The sequence below is a fragment of the Schistocerca nitens genome, chromosome 9 (assembly GCF_023898315.1).
Source record: "Schistocerca nitens isolate TAMUIC-IGC-003100 chromosome 9, iqSchNite1.1, whole genome shotgun sequence".
Taxonomy (NCBI): domain Eukaryota; kingdom Metazoa; phylum Arthropoda; class Insecta; order Orthoptera; family Acrididae; genus Schistocerca; species Schistocerca nitens.
In genome coordinates this window covers 6,214,412-6,232,488 of record NC_064622.1, presented here as the reverse complement: position 1 = coordinate 6,232,488, position 18,077 = coordinate 6,214,412, and the positions used below count along the sequence as shown (strand labels likewise).

The 18,077-nt window shown below is 42.1% G+C and overlaps 1 protein-coding gene across 1 annotated transcript in view; it reads right to left on the bottom strand.

The window, feature by feature from the left end:
• LOC126202947 (RING finger and transmembrane domain-containing protein 2) overlaps positions 1-15,183 on the bottom strand; it is an 88,297-nt gene extending 73,114 nt beyond the window's left edge. The window contains exon 1 of the mRNA XM_049937049.1: positions 14,897-15,183. Within this exon, the coding sequence (XP_049793006.1) occupies positions 14,897-15,023 (127 nt within the window). The 5' untranslated portion in view covers positions 15,024-15,183. The remainder of the gene's footprint in view (positions 1-14,896) is intronic.
• Between the last annotated feature and the right edge of the window lie 2,894 nt (positions 15,184-18,077).

Sequence of the window (18,077 nt, the reverse complement as noted above, 5' to 3'; positions counted from 1 at the left end):
ATTTAAGTCACCGAGTAGCAGAAATGGGGGAGGTAGCTGCCCAATAAGCTGAAGGAAGTCTGCCCTGGAGACATCGAATGAGGGAGGGACAGAAATGGTACAGAGGGAAAAAGTCAGGTGGGGAAGGAAAAGAGGAACTGCAACAGCTTGAAAATGGGTAGTCAGGGAGATGGGTTGACTATGAACATCATCCCACACCAGCAGCATGACGCACCCATGAGCTGGAATGTCAACCTCGGGGGAAAGGTTAAAACAAACCGGGAAGAAATGTGAAAGCTGAAAGCGGTTGTGAGCACAAAATTTCATTTCCTGAAGGCAGAGTACAAGGGGACGCTGTGATGTTAAAAGCAGCCATATATCCTCTTTGTGGGACCAAAGGCTGCAAACGTTCCATTGGAGGAGAGTCATGATGACGAAGAGATGAACGGGTGTCACCTCGGCGACTGCCAAGTGACAGACTGCGAATAGTCGCTGCTGCAGGACACAGAAGCAGGATTCTGCTCCAAGGGGTACACAGAAGCATTAGCTTGCTTGTGCTGTTGGTCCAATGCAGAAAAACGGTTGGTGGGGTGCACCGGCGACATAGAGGCCAGCCGGGCTAAGGTATCACGTGGCAACACCATCGAAGAGGGTCTTCGTGTCGGCGAAGGAGAATACCGTTTGCCTTTGGTGGACTTCCTTGAGCCTTTCTGGTTAGCAGAGGAAGACTCGGGTGTTGTTTGGCTGGAGGGATGTAGGAAGTTTTCACAGGAGTACTCCTTCTGTCTGCCAGGTGTGTAGCTGGTGGCTGCGCTCCTTGAGGTGAGAGTTTGATGGCTTGTTGCACAACTGGATGGGGGTATGGCGATGTTACCTTGACACTGGGCGATTTCACAACCTCAGAGCTGAATCTGAGGTAGCATGTCTGCGTGGCCATCCCTTCGTGGAGTAAGGGTAACAAGAACAGAATTATAGGTGCCAGACGGGAGAATGCAGAGTTTGCGACTAGCCAATAACTTGCGAGTGACAGGGTAAGGCACTTTTTCCTTTACCCAGGTCTCTTGGACAGCCTGCTCATCAAGATAAACGGGACAATCCCAAAAGGAGGTGGTGTGACTGCCATTGTAGTTGATACAGTGGGGAGAAGGCGGCGGACAATCACCCTAGTACACATCCCTAACACAGGTTACACATTTGACTGAATGTCGGCAAGATGTTCTATTGTGGTTGAAATAATGACACTGGTAGCGGTGCATCGGGTTCAGAGTACAGTCAGACCAAGTTAATTTCATAGCCTGCTTTGATCTTAGACAGAACCACCACTCTATCAAAGGTAAGAAAAAGAGTGCGGGTGGGCACTAAGGTGGAATCTATCTTTTTCATCATCTGATGGACGGCAATGACACCCTGATCAGAGGGGTAAGATTGGATTTTGGGCTCGGTTAGATTGTCAAGCAGCCTAGTGTAAACAGGCCTCCACAAGGGGAGGCACCCACCTTAGGTGATTGTTCACACCTTGGGTCACACCTCCCGAACACCTGACAGAGGGACCAATCGGCAATTTGGGAACTTGCAGTTCAGGCAGTCACCCCTCTGTGGGCCTGGCCTGTACCAGGCGGTATGTGCAAACCCTACCTGTCTACCCAGGGCTGGGAATTACAGGTTACCCAGTCGTGTTATGCATCAGACGTGTGTGGGCCGGCCTTCAGGAGCACACAGGGAGGAAGACTAAAAAGAGGAACCTCAAACACTGAAGCAGGGGAACGAGTGGAGAACGGAAACAAAGAAAGGAAAAGGGAACGAAAAACAGTTATGAGACTGTTCTTATGTCAGCGACAGACAATGGGGATCATTCTCAATAACACCCCAGACATGTTACCCAAGGGAGGGAAAAAAGAATAGCAAAAGGATAGACATGCAGCATGGAAGGAAAAAAATGCTGCAAAGGCTGCGGCCCTGTGGTAGCCAAGCACGAACCTGCCAAAGAGTGGCGAGCCCCCTGAGGGGTCAATACTCTTTTGAGTGCAGAAAACTGACGTGTAATTGAAGTAAAAGTAAACTTGCATTCTCAGTGCATTTCAGAGGCTCCAGTTGTGAATAGAACAATGCAGCCCGTGTTGAGTGTTCAGTCTGTCAATATTCCTCAAAGGATCATTTCAGGTTTAGACTTCATGTCACTTAAGAAACAGAAGGGTTGGCAGAATGAGAAGTTGCTTGCCAAATTGGTATACACCACAGTAATATTGTTCAAAAATTCAACCATTACCGCGAGACACAAAACACTGAAGTAGTCACTCATGGTCCAGAACATCACTGCTACCAAACACTACCTACAAAATTATGGTTTGTAAGCATTCTGAGGAAAATCCAGTAGAGCTGTGTGCTGCCTTTAAGGAGACACCTGGAAAGGCCCTGTTGACCCATAAAGCATGTAACCCTCTCCACACAATCATTTGTCCCACTAGGCATACATCATGGAACAGTACAAACTTAAGTACAGGGTGTGGTAGATAAGTAATGAGACTCAGTCTAGAAAAACAAATTTATTGATCCAATTTGTACAAAACGTTAGTATTCTTCAAAGTACTCGCCTTGGGCGTCGACACAACGTTGCCAGCGCGTTTTCCAAGCTTCATAGGCCCCACTGTAGTCCGTTTGAGTTATCCCAGTTAGTGCCTTCATGACAGCACGTTGGATGTTCGGAATATCATCGAAACGATGTCCCTTCAGGCATCTTTTGACCTTCGGAAATAGGAAGAAATCAGGAGGATTCAAGTCAGGGCTGTATGGTGGCTGTGGCAAAACTTCAACTCCAATTCGGGTCAAGTAGGAGGTCACGAGGAACGCTGTGTGCGCCGGAGCGTTGTCGTGGTGGAGATGCCAGCATTGAGCAAGGTCCTGTCGCTTCCGTTCGACGGCTCTGTGCAATCGCTGAAGGACTTCTTTGTAGAATTCGGCATTGACAGTCTTCCCCTGAGGGACAAACTCTTTGTGAATTAACCCCCGCTTGTCGAAAAACACAATCAGCATTGTCTTGATGCGGGACTTTGACATTCTTGCTTTCTTCGGCCGCGGGGATGCCGGTGTGTGCCACTCCGAGCTCTGGGCTTTCGTCTCTGGATCGTACGGGAATGTCCACGATTCGTCGCCTGTTACTACGTTGTCTAAAAAGTGTGGATTATTTTCCAAATCATTCAACATCTCACAGCAAACGTCCACTCCTTGTTGCTTTTGTTCGGCGGTGAGCACTTGGGGAACCAATTTTGCGCAAACTTTCCTCATCATCAAATCTTGCGTAACAATTTGGTGAACCGTAAATTTATTCACGGAGACCTCATCGGCGATCATTTTGAGACTTAAACGACGGTCGGAGTCCAGGAGTTCTTTCACTTTGGCCACCGTTTCATCCACACAACTCGTTGAAGGGCGTCCAGATCGTTCCATGTCTTCAACGGATTCCCTCCCGTTTTTAAATTCATTAAACCACCGGAACACTGGAGCTCTTGATAGGGAGTCTTCTTTGTAGGCCTCCGTAATCATAGCAAAAGTTTCCGAAGCAGTTTTGCCCAAGCGAAAGCAAAATTTGATTGCATACCACTGTTCTATCGAGCGATCCATCTTCAGCGTTTTCACAAGTGTCACGGGCACACAAACAATGTAATACGCGAAGCTCGACCCTCACTGCACCAGAGCTCCGACGCGACTGCGAACCAGTTCTATTGTTAGCTCAGATCCCCCACCACGTGACGTACAGGTGGAGACCGCCCTGCGAGCGACTGGGGCGCCGCGCGGCGGCCAGTCTCATTACTTATCTACCACACCCTGTACAGTGGTGTACACAGAAACACCCGGAATGGATCTGCATCTGTAATGTCACATTCACTACATTGATGAGTGGAGGATTTGCCAGACAATTCATGCTCGTCGTAGAAGCATGTGAAGGAAGCCAGATACTAATGCACAACACAAACATGCATTAGAACAGGTTCAGCTGGGAGGAAGCTCAGTCCTGTTTTGGATTAGAATCACATGCAGAGGTTAAACACCTATAACACAATGGAGGAGAATTTGAGGGCTGTGTAGTATTGGGAGAGGGTCCTCCAACCTATTACCTTGCCACACAGCCAATATTTCAGTAATGGGTTGTTCTTTTGAGACAATAAAGTATGAGCACATTATGCCCATTTTGTGAAAACCTTCCTCCAGGAGGCAGTAATATCACCAAATGGAATGCCCTATTGTATCTGCTATCACGAATCTGACTGATGACGCTCGTGACCAGTCAAAACTTGCAGTGCACCACTGTAGGAAGACCCCCCCCCCCCCTCCCCTCTCCTTGTAAACAAGTGGATTTCAGGAAGGTGCCAGTCACAGACAGGTCAGGCTAGAGTAGCATCATCTCAACCACACTGTAGACAGCAGGCCAAGGAGAACACAAGCACATGTTAAAATGCACCTGATGGGGCCTCAGAAGGGTTTTTCTTTCATTTCCTGCTTCCCTCAAACCTTTGCCCACAAGCAATCATAGTCGTGAAAGTTGTGCAAAACATTTTTTTGAGGCATTTATACCCTGTTGCACTACTTGGTTGTGGTTTTTACACAATATTTCAAACCAAGCAATGTTTATACAGAACATAATTAGGTGTCTGTATACAAGAAAAGTGATGTGAACATTGGTGTTAAATGAAATTTACATCTTTGACTCCAAAGGTATTGACAAAACATGGCTAATAAAATAATCTTTTTCTATAGTTTTAATGTTAAGAGATCTGCAATTTTCTGTACAATGTCTCCTAGCAACTTACGGTTTTTGCATGAGAATGTGAGAGCCAGATAGGAGTGTGTAGTCAATCCAGAAATGATTTATACTTCACTATGTTAGTTGAATTTCACAGTTCATCCTAATTTCATTCTTATCATTAAACACAAATACCAATAGGAAGTAAATGTATTGGTACGTGAATGTCCAACAAAATGCCTCTGTAAGATTTTCAACCATGAACTTTGCTCAATATTCTTACGGCACGCTTCTGTAAAATAAATGTGTTTTTGACTTTAGCTGCATTCTACCAAAGATTATGCCATAAGACAGTACTGAATGCAAATATGCTACCAATCCCACCCGCATGTCAACACAGTGAGAGAAATTTCTATGTCCGAACTTCCTACAACAGAACAAAGCTGCTTGGTTAACTTAGCCAGACGCTGGCATGACCTCTGTTTGCTATCCATCTCAATCACAAAAATTCAGGTATGGAGTTTCAGTTAGCATGTGCCCACTGATCTGTATTTCTGATACCTGTAGGCCCTAAGTAATTTTGATTTGTTTTGGACTTGAATAACAAGAGTCTCAATATGATTAAGAGTTAAGCTGATTGCTGTGAAGCAGTTGTGATCATGTGTCACTACTGTCTTGGCTGTGTCTGCTACACATCTGTTCAAGCCATGTACCAATATATTGGTATCATCTACCAACATAACAGTTTGGTCTGTTTGGTGAATCACAGTTGCTAATATCCACTGTAATGAAACATCTATTTATGCAAATGTCATGAACTGTTATTCTTTGATAAATATCAATACTGTTATACAGATTAGATTAGATTAGATTAGTACTTGTTTCATAGATCATGAATACGACACTTCGTAATGATGTGGAATGTGTCAGGTTAATAAAAGGTGTCTATACAAGATATTACATTACACAAAACATTACATGACACTCAATATTTTTATTTTATTTATTTATTTTATTTACTCAGATAGTAGACAATAAACAATAACTGTTTTCAATGTTTCATCATTTTTTCCTAAGTACTTCCTTTCCTATTAATTTCGCTGTGTTAAACTTAATCTATGTAACCACAGGCAGTTAACAGCAGTTTGGTCATGTTAGTTATTTAGTTTCTAACAGCCACTTTTCTTTTGCTAACACACAGTTTGAGAAGTGACACATCACTAAAGATTTGTTCTGCAGTATATATTTTTAACGGGTGTAATGACAAGAAATTTCAACATAATTTCTTTACAGTGGAATACCAATGTGTCAATTTCTGTTACACTGTTGATTCCCTAGTTGACAACTTGTAGCTGAATACAGAGATGTCTGCCAAAACAGCAGTTACTTTGTCAGCTTAAATTAGGTTAACAAGATGGGGATTTCAACATTACTTCTCCTAAATTTAATCAGTGTCTTAGGTACTACTCTAATTTGATGGTACTAATATAAGCAGTGAACTGTGAAAATTTCATGTCTGTTACCTTTACATTATTCCTACCGAGTACGATACTCATTATCATACACAGAATTTCCTGTTCATGGAGGTGTATGTAAAGAGAGTTTAATTATATTTACATTTGTCACTTCATTAATACTGCATACGTTGGCAACATCAAATACTGGGTGATGCAACAAAACTAAAAATTACTTAAGGTGTAGTTTATAGTTTGGGGAATAAATGAGTGAGTTGTTTAACATTAAGTGTAAACCTTTTAATTAATGCTAGCTTGACATGGAGCCTGCAGGGCTCTCTGGTAATGTGAAAGGTCATAAATTAAGTCTTAACTTGAAACCTGCTAAAGCAGGAAAGAAATTCAATGTAATTTAAACGAAGTTTATGGTGAATTAACACTGGATTCAAGTATAGTTTCGTCTTGGTTTATTCAATTCCATAGTGGCTACACAGGTATAAATCATGACCAGGAAGGCCAAAAAGAACTGTTTCAAAAAGTTTCAAATTTAAGGCAAACACTATGGCATAAGATTGTCCTGTGATGAGTGTGAAATTTTTTGAGACAATAAGAACGTCAAAAATGTGGTATGTCCTATTTCAAATTATGACAGATTATTTGAAAAAGAGAAAGATTTCCATTCGGTTGGACCCCCACACTCCTCAAATATTGAACACAAGCAGAAATGGTTATTTCAACATTCCTAAAGCGATTCAACAATTAACAATAACGTATCCTGTATACAGTTGTCACTATGCATGAAATACAGATTACACACTAAGCCAGAGATGAAATCACAGACCATGTACAGCAGCGATCTAGCCTCCTCAAAACCAAACCTCAACATGTTCATTATAAAGATGCTTTGGTTACAACTATCACAGAAATGATGATCTTTGTTCACAATTAACAGGACACATACGGTCATTTATAGCTAATGTTACCAGAATTTATATTATCTTGCTGCAAAAAACAGAAGAAAATAGAACATGCCAGTTACTCAAGACTGGGGCTACATTCTCTATAACACTCAATGGAACATCAGAAATATTTCAAACCAACAGTCTATGCTGGTTAATGTACTAGTGATCGGGTATACCACCCGTCTGTTTTGACCCATGATGTATTTGCGTTGTGCCGTGATGTGTTGTGTGAAGTCACTAAGCCAATGTGTGTGTTTTTGAGTGAAGTGGAATGCTGTAGAGGGTGCGGTGTATGAAGAGGTGGCGTGCGTGCTCTAGCAGTTTAATCTTGTAGTGGCAACGTGTTTCTGAGGTATGTTACTGTGTCATTTAGTGCACTACAGTCGACGTGATGTGGAGTGTACAAAATTACATGGTGGCCCAATGGAATATGTTGTGCATAAAACAGAATATAAGGTGTAAAATTTAAACTGTACTCTTAGGTGCCTGAGTAATCACTGAGTAAGCAGATCAATGTTTTTAATTAAATTATGAGATAAGGGTGGTGGCTCAATCTTTATTAACATATTGCACATGTGACTCTATTATTAATAAACGTTGATCTCTCTATCTTCTCCCACGATTTCATTAAAAACATTGATTCATCTACCTTCTCCCACAATTTAATTAAAAAGCATTGATCCACTTTTGATGTTCTTTATTTTCTCATGGGTTCCACTGTCTTGTGCTATCCGACTCCTCATTCATCATGTTCACTTCCCATAATTCACCACACATACTGTTACCAACTGAAACACATTACAGAGCAGCCACTGACACCGTAAGTGCACTTTTACCCTAACACTGAGCAATATAGCTGAGCTGGAAATTGGGATACTGGCTTTTGTAGTTGGAAGTGGGAGGAGGCATGGTTATTGGTAACCTGGTCTATTGTTGAGCTATATAGGTGAACTTGAGAATGGGACACAGGCTTCTGTAGTTGTAGGGGGGCTTTACTGATATCCTGGTGTAGAGTTGAGCTATATAGGTGAACTAGAGATTGGGTAAAAGCTATTGTAGTTGTTCTTCGCATCCTGGTCTAGGGTTAACTGGAGATTAGGATACCATGATCTTATGGCATATTTTGTATGGTTTTGTCAAGTTTTATTTTTTGGCAGTTTCAAGTGTCTTCTTCTTTTCAGTGTTGCATCTTGAACGGCAGTGTTGTTTTTATTAATGAATTTTTAGTTTGCCCCTGACCAAAACTCTCTTTTACCCTGCAGTTGTTCTGCTAACTTTTGTTGAGTTCTGTCAGATATTGGTTCGCATGGTATTTGTATATTTGTCGGTGTTACATTCGATGTTTCGGATATGCTCAAAGTAGGGGTTTTCGACATGGTGATGGCATCATTGTTCAAAGCAGACCAGTGGTATCCAAGTTTCTATTAATCCGCAGTGGATCTTGTTGTCCCTGTAGTCTGGACATGTCAATCACACTGTTTGTTCCCAAAGTAAAAACAACCTATACAAGGACACGAGCAAATTGATCAGAGGCACAAACAAAAGGAATGGTCAAAAAAGTTTCCTCTAAAATTACTGAATAATACCAAAACTTAAAAACAAGGTTAACATACATAACATAATGCTCAAATTTTGTATGTGCATACTTAAGAGGGAGTAATGAGAAAAACAGTATTTTGCAGCACTTTTTTTAAAGTGCTAGAATGCAGTAATTTTTTCCTCTACTTGCAATTGCTGATTCTGATGATAAAGGCTCATTAAGTTGGTTCATTTTGCTATTTTCATTCACTAGTGTCATTGTATAATATCCCGAAGCCAAAGTATCAACACTTAACATACAGTATTAAATGCACAAAAATGAGTGAAAACTTTAATGTGGTCTAGAGTTCCAAGTCCTTATGTAACAATTATTTATATTAAGTCACAATCTGAATACCTGAAGCCACATAAAAACTGCGGCACGGTAACTCAGCGTGTTCGGTCAGAGGGTTAGCTCCCCACTGTATAGAAAAAAACACCCAACCACCTGGGTTAATGTATCAACGCCAAACTGAAACAGGTGTCTTGTGACGAACAAAAACGACCAAAATGTGATTTCAAAAAAGAAGGAGAAGAGGAGGAGGAGGAGGAGGAGGAGGAGGAGGAGGAGGAGGAGAGAATTGGATGTCATCAAACTGGATTTAGAGCAATGTCAAATACGAGCATCAGCTTTGACCAGTGACATAGGAAGCATGCAACAAATGCTGTAAACAATACGGTGACTATAATGTGACATTAGCAATTTTATCAAAGAGGTTATGCTACAGATCAGTCTCTCCCCGCAACCAACCATTTTTAAATAACTGTTGCCTTCGCCAATTCACAACCCAACTATCACCTCCCAACCTAACCTGTACCTTGGGCCAAGCTACATATCTACCTTTCACCACAACCAGTTTTTTATCTTTTCATATTCACTGGCTTCAACAGACAACAAAACTGTGAATAAATGCACCAAAAGGTGATATGACAGCAGCATTTAATGTTATGTCAAGGGCCAAAGCTGACAATTCATATCAAACGTTACTCCTGACCCTATCACCCTTGTACAACCCATCAGCACTATAGCGAGTGGAAGACAGAACAGCACACCACACATGTACATCGATCCACCACACGTCTCAGAGATTAGCTTGGGAACAGAAACATCTGCTTTCCAAGAAAACCACTACTGAGACAACTTGTGGAGACATTCGTGTGTGTAGTATGTTTACACAAGGTGAAATGAGTTACATTATATGCTGTGACACATGATAATGCTCATATTCAGTTGGCATCAAACTACCTGCAGTTCAGTCTGTAGCTCAGACAAGGTTTAAATGAGAATATTTAAAGTCACAATTTTAAACCTAAAAAGGGTATTCCCTGTTATCAATGTACAAAACACAATCTGCCATGACAGAAAGATTTAGTTAATCTGCTGTAGTTTGTCATTTTGTTCCTCCAGTCACTATTATCCCCACTCACAATAGCCAATAGCACCTAAATGGATACGGTGTGTTGTTGCAGTGCAAGAAGCCCTTGTTGACACGTCTCATTTCCACGGTTTCCTAAACGAATGAAACTAGTCACCACAGCCACATCAGCTATATGAATGTTTTTCACTTAATATAAGACAACTGATAGACAAGTCTCTCACCGTTACATCTGTTATATGAATGTTTTTACCCAATCTCTGGGTTTGAATGATCAGACTTCACGATTATACCTGAACCATGATTAGGGTTGTCAATATTTTGAGAGACAAATAACATACCTTATTCCAAGGAGAGGTGAATATAAAGTATATTTCTTAAAATGTTAAGATTGTTTGCAGAAAATATCATTTTACACATTTCACACTAAGGAACTCTTGGCAGACCATTACTGGATTCTGTACAATCTGTGAATACCAACTGATGTGCTGAAAATAGAAGGTTACTACTTAGACAAACTCTGAAAAGAAAGTTCTGTGAATAGTCCTGTAACATTAATGTAGATGAACTATGAATTTCAGTTACCTTACTGCCCTTTGAAATAGTCCTTCCCATAACTACGAACTGCTGAGCTCTGTGATACATGTCCTGGAAACTTTGCACAAAGTCTTCCTTTGGGATGGTATTCAAAAGCCGCGTCACATTTCATTGGATGTCAGGAATATCATCAAATCTCTTTCCTTTCAAAGCAAGTTTCAGTTGAGGGAATAGGAAGAAGTCTGGAGAATTTAGATCCGTCGAGTATGGTGGATGTTCAAGTTGAACCGTTTTTTGCCAGGAACTGTTTGACAATATTGACTGTGTGTGGGCGAGCGTTGTCGTGAACAAAAACCAGGAACCTTGTTCGTACTGATGTCGTAACCTGCGTAGACGTTGCATGAAACGGGTTAAAATTTCAATGTACCATGCAGCATTCAAAGTCATTCCCTCAGGTAGAAATTCCTTGACTATTGGAAAAGGTGATGGGCATCATTTTGATGCGTGATTTTGCAGCTCTGACCTTTTTCTGACAAGGTCATGTTGGAGAACGCCATTCCACGGTTTGCCTTTTCGTTTCAGGGTCGTACTGGAGACACCAGGTTTCATCCTCAGTGACAATACAGTTCAAGAAATTGGGTGTCGCATCCACCATTTTGACAAAATCCTGTGAAGCCTCTAAAAGTGCCTGCTTCTGATCGTCAGTCAAGTGATGTAGCACAAGACTACAACACATTTTCCTCTTCCTTGACTCCCGGGTAAGGATTTGTCACATGGATTCACGGTTCATCTGCACTTCATCTGCTATCATGCGCACAGTTAATCGACGGTCATTCGTGATTAATGTCCTCACTTTCTCAATATTTTTGTCACTGAAGGCAGTCACCGGTCATCTGCCAGCACTGAATGCATTTCTTTTGGTGTCTTGCCAAGCTTACAACAAAACTTTCAATTGATCCTTTACTTGTTCATTGTCCTGTTCTCAGTTCAAAATCCATGCACTAAACAAGCACTTCGTCCAACAGGTCTAACACAGAACACACACGATGCTCAACTGAACTGCGGTGGGGACAGGTTGTCAACTCTGGCCGGTACACAGGTGCAGCGTTGTGAGTCGCCAGTGTTGTACGATCGACCGTTCTGACTTCATTCATCGAACTTTATTATCAGAGGTTGTATTAACCCCACTCACCCACCTCCTCCAGCAATTTTTGTGCCTGTTGCACAGAAAGGAGTGCAGCCAGCCTCCTGGATGGTCAGGAGAGCAGCTGAACACAAGAGGGAGCGAATGCCTGTTGGTAACAGGTGGCTGTAGCCTGCACCACCTCTCCACAGTTCCTGCTGCCCTGGGTGGCAGCGCACATGATGTGAGATGTACCATGTTGCCCCTTGCGATCAGAGGGGTACGAACATGGTGTCAAGACTGTTTACGGTGATGGTTTAACAATGAGACTAAAGTACCAATATATGATTATGAATAGTATTTCTTCATGCTCATGAAATATATATGCTACTTTTCAAAGGCTATTAAATGTAAACAGGTTTGTGTAGATGAATATGACATGTAGGCCTATATATATAGTTGGTAATGGAATTTTATGCGTAGTATATTCACTTCCCACACAAACAAATGGCAAGGGCTAAATTCAAATTGTTTGTAATTACTGGAAATCATCACAGTGAGATGCAATGAAAACAGTTGCTAAATTTTCCCAATATTCATTTTTTTCCACATAGCTATTCATTCACCATTTTGAGAGAACCAGTGTATCAGACAAACCATATGAAAATATTTGACCCAGTACATTACAGTTGTGCATGTTGACTGAATTATTCTTTCTTTCTTTTCAGTGAAACCAGTCTGCAGTTTTTCTGTCAGTTGAACCATGTACCTATTATTTCAACTGAAATCATTCTTTAGTGTATTAGTTGGCGGAGCTCTCCATTCATTCTTCGATTGAAGTCTGCAGCGCTTTTGTTAGTTGAACTATAACAGGAGTACAACCAGGGCACACAAACCCCCAGAGGTACAGCTTAGATGTGAAGGCATCTCAGGCTGTACTCCATAGTTAAAGTAAACATTATACATACATAGTCATTTAAGTATGTGCTGAATAGACTGATTCTTCATTTCATCATTCAAAAATGATTAATATATTGCTGTGTATTAGTTGGCTCCAGATGCACGTAATTAAACTGATGTATTGGTGGGCCTGAAAGTTCAGCAATGGCTACAAATTTGAGCAGATAAGTTTTCTTATGAGTAGGCCTAATTCAACCATTACTTAAAACTACAACCGAATGAGTTGACTGTTTTCCAACAACCAACTGACTCTGTTGTTTTCATTTGGTTGTACCCATCACTACTGGCACCCAGTACAATAATGCATGCTTTCCTCTTGTGTTCTAGTATATGAAGGGTGCCTTGTACGATCTGCAATATTTCATCCGTGTAATGTTTGGAAGGGTACTTATCAAATCAGAAAAAAAAGTAAATTATCGCACTGATCACACCACACCCATTCCGAAGCTTTTAGGATTGCATATCTTCTACGACAAAAGTCTATTTGTCTACAGTGGAGCAAACCACTTCACAACTGCTGTTTGCCGTAACATTGAAGGCAGGAGTCACTATCAACTACTGTGGACTGTAACAGCAGATACAGCCATAGCACTCAGCAGGTGTCTTACTTTCGGGAAGTAAATCTGTCTCACTGTTCCCAAACTGTGGGAATGGACAGCTAATACCCATCTGTGATGCCACAGAGCGATACGCAGGTTCCTTAGAGCCTGCTCTGTGTCATCTGTATGAGTTCTGGGCAAAGGGTGAACAGTCGTGGAGCCAGATGGCTTCCTAATGCTTCACTATCTCATGGAGTCCAGACCAGGACATATTGCTGCCATCATGGATAAACAGGAATATCTGGTACAGGTTGTCGGCTTAGATCAATGATGTAGAAAATGAGCAACAAATGGTGCTAACAACACATTGACTATAGAATGATATCAGTGGTGATTTTTGCAAACAGGGTAAGCTACAGATCAATCTGTCACCACAAACAGGGTTTTTTCACATTCGTCAGCTTTGTCAACTAACAACAAAACTGTGAATATAAACACAAAAATGTGATGTCACAGCAGTCATTAGCATTACGTCACTCGTCAAAGCCAATGACCTTTATCGAATATTCCTCTTGACCTGCCATCATTATGGTGGAAGGGGACGCTTCACGTTACAAGGTGAGTGAGTCAAATAGAGTTGCACAAGAATTTAAAGAACTAGGCAGTAAAATGATTACTCTTTAGAGCAACATTATGCTGGCATTGAGAGGAGCAAATTATCAAGCTGCAAAAACATTTTATCGTTTCTTAGTGAATTAACAATACTAACAAACTAGTAACAATTCAAACAGGGCAAGATTGTTCATTTGTGACATAGATTTTTTGGAATTTTCGCTTGTGTACATCGTAATAAACTAAACTGAGTTTAATGAGAGCAAAAATCACTCTTGTTAACGTGCAGAACGTTCTTGGAGGTTACATTTTGGCTACAGGAGAAAATGTGTTGTTATATGGTCCGTATTAATAGACACAGGACTACTACATTCATAATACACCATTGTGAATGAGATTCAATGTAGAACAAAATAAAAAAAGAAGTTCTGACATATTTCACACCCATGAGGAAATTCTAAGGGTTTATACAACAAACATTGTAACTAAATAATGTCATGAAGGTAACTACTTTAAATTACTGCTGCTGCTGTCATTTTTACAATTAATGTACAAGAAGGAAAGAAAGAAATAATAATAATAATAATAATAAAACCAATGGTTCAGCATCACACTAGTCACTACAGGCCAGGGTTACTGTTATTAATGCAACCTACAAAAAATGCTTTTAGGTTTCTATTGGATTACAGTGTCACAAAAAGTATTGTATCCAGTATAATGAATACTACGCGATGAGTCGTTGCCTGGAACACTTCACTGTGTAAAAGTCCTATGTCTCTCTTGAGAACTGGTTTTCAACGCTTGACGTAGTTTTTAATACATAAAAATGCAGACAACTAAATCGACGACGCATCACTTTTGCCAATCTGAAAAGGCTCCGTTAGTGTGCACGAAACCCTTCAAAATAAACAAACCATAATACGTAACTGAATTGAGCAAACCACTACTAAGGAAAGTATCCTCGATAACATCAGTTAAATCACATTTATATTGCAGAAAGGAACTGTATTCTTCTCGAATATTTATTTTTATTCTTACCCAGTGGCGTTACGGAATGCGTCATTAATAAACCGTGATGTGCCTGTCTATGTCCAAACATTGCAAACGGCACTCCAAATCTGCTGCTAATATTTGGTGGTCCTCTGCCGTCACCGGATTGCGCCATTGTTAAGGTGTTAGGAAAGTTGTTTCATTGTGTTTGATTGATCGGTATTTGTGGAACACAACACTCTTTCAGTCCACATCACACAACACACAAAAACATGATTACAAAGTTCCATCTGTGTCAAATCCTGCAATCGCATATTATCTCTGACCCTTTTATTTACTATGCGCGTCAGAGATTGATACAGAATTCTTGACCAATTTGCGATGATTTGAAGAGTAGCTGGAACTCATATTTTCCACGATTTTTTACTAAAGGCACCCTTGTTGCAAAGAAATGAATAACAAAACACCGAAAATCGTAACCACCAACACACCAGTTTTTCTTTTTTTTACGAGACCTTGATTAATGAGAGTTATTGAAGGGAAGTAAAATACTTTGGGCAACAAATGAATTTTCTCGTTTCTTTCTTCATCTTGTATGCGTAGAGAATTTTTGATCCTTTGCAGTAAAATGGGCGTCAACGCACTATAACATAATGATGGGGCTCATAGGGAAAATCGGTCAGCATGTCACACAGGAACTGCTTCAAGAAAACATATAACTTTTAATCTACATGAGCCCCTATACAGTGCATGGGGGAAGGTACAGCCTACCAAAATTATAACCATTCTGTCCTATAACATTTTCTTACTGAGCGCGAGATAAACAACTGTCTCTATTCCTTGGTACGCACCCTAATCTCTCTTTTTAGAACACAGTCTCTAAATTGATCCATCAAGGTTTCGCGAGAACTACGTCTTTTCTTTTAAGGATTTCGATTTCATTTCTCCAGGCATTTCTATTACACTTTTATAAGGGCTATAGCAGTTTGTTATGATATTGGCACACACAGCGCAAACAAGTGGCGGTTTTGTAGAGGTCTTGTGCCCATTGTGTCCGCTTATAGTTATTTTATTGTACTTCATTTCGTGCTAACGAGGTATGGTTTTCCCTCTACACCCACAAGATTAGATTTTGATTTATGGGTATTCGCTGTTTTCTTTCATGAACTGAGTGATTCGCTCTGGCTAAACGATGAGGGACGTTATTGTTATTTAACAAATAACAATAACGTTCTGGAAAAGAATTGTGACTACAGAAGAAAGCTTACATGGTTGTGTCGTATATAAATGTAATTTATTTGTTCCACGTTACATAAGCTATTAACTGCGCCGTGTAACTGTAACATCTATGGGCCGATTCACACTGTCCTTCACGTCAAGGTGTATTCACACTGTCACTGTCCGACTGTCCGTCACTTCAACTCAGTTCAAGTCACGTGATCTCAACTCGGATGGCTGTTCTTTTCGCGGGAATAGCGAAAATGCTTTTCAACTTTTTTGACGCTCGAAGTGCATATACACAATGGGCACGTACAGTGGCGCTGACTTAAGGCGGGGGGGGGGGGGGGGGGGGCAAGGTACTTTGTGACCCCCCCAATAGTTTGTCGGGATTTTGGGTCCTTATCATTATAAATAACACCCCGTTGATCCACTTGTTAAAACAATGAGCACATTTATTGTCACACTTCAGATATACGTCATTACACATCGTAAGCATCACATAGGCAGAACCTAATGGCCGCCATGGCCCCAAAGAGTTTTTGTGCGCCAGAGATGTTATGGTACGTCAGTGTTGCCACAGAGGCACCCCCCCCCCCCACCCCCCTGCAATGCGGAGCACGAGGCTCTGGCTGTTGTGGGGGGAGGGTGCACGTGTCACGCCATCTTCGTCTGGAGGGGGAACTGGGCGGGGCGGGGCCGGGGTTCGAGCCCTTTTGGATGGAAAAATGTAATCACGGTGCCACACCAGAGGGAGCATGCGGCGACCGGATCATGAGGTGACAGAAGGGATGGGGGGCAATAGAGACGGAGACACAGGGTACAACACGTACAGTGTTCCCGTGGCGTCAATGAAAGATTGAATGAGGGGAGGATCTAAGGAATTGGGTATCGGTGAGCAGTGGAGAGCAGAAAGTTGGAAAGTTGGAAGGTGTCAACGTCGGCGGAGCGGGGGGGAACGTGGATGACTAAGAGAGAATCATTTGTGGTAGTTATACAGATGTCAGACGGTGAAAAGTGTGAGACGTCGGTGGAGTCGGTAGTGGGTTGTTGAATGTCGGGTGAGAAGTGCGTGATTGGTGTAGCAGGAGAGGGTGGGGTGAAGGGCGTGGACCCCAGACTCTGCCCAGTGAGGGTTCACGGCATTGGGGAAGGGGGCGTGGCGAGCGTGTCGTCCCTTGAGGAGGCAGCGGTGTGGAGGTCGTCGTCCGTCACGGTCAGTGGCTTCGGGTCGCTGGAGGTGTTGTCATCTGCAGTGACCCATGCCGGCTTGAGTCGAGACACTGACACTGTCGAGGGTTTGCCTTTGATACAGATGTCAAATGTATTCGACAAGTGCCTAAGTACCCTGTAAGGACCTGTGTATGGGGGTTGCAGGGCGGCAAGCACTGTATCGTCCCTAAGCATCAATACTTCACATGTGTCTAACCACTGGTGCAAGAACGTTTTAGGCGGAGTGTGTGCTTTCGGAGCGGGTGCTCTCTGCGCTCGTATCATCTGTCGTATGTTCTCGATTAGCACAGGGTATTCGATGGTATCTTGGAGCGGTGAAGGCTCGACAAACTCGGCTGGTAGGGTCACCGGCTTGCCATAGAGCAGTTCGGGCACCGAGCACTGCAGGTCATCTTTATATACAGAACGGAGGCCTAGCAGTACCCACGGGAGGATGTGTAACCACCGTTCCTTGTGGCACATTAGCGCTGTCTTTAATGTGCAGTGTCATCGTTCCACTAAGCAGTTTGACTGGGGGTGGTAGGCTGTCGTGCGAATGCGGCCAACGCCGAAGAGCTCGCACATTTTTGGGAAGAGGACAGCCTCGAATTGACGGTCTTGGTCTATAGTAATGTTTTCGGGGCAGCCGAAACGTGCGACCCATGTGGAGAGGACAGCGTTGGCGACTGTTTCGGCCGAAATATCGGCTAGAGGGGTTGCCTCTACCCATCTAGTTGTTCTGTCGATAAAAGTAAGCAAGTATCGGTAACCATCCACATGGGGAAGGGGGCCGACAATG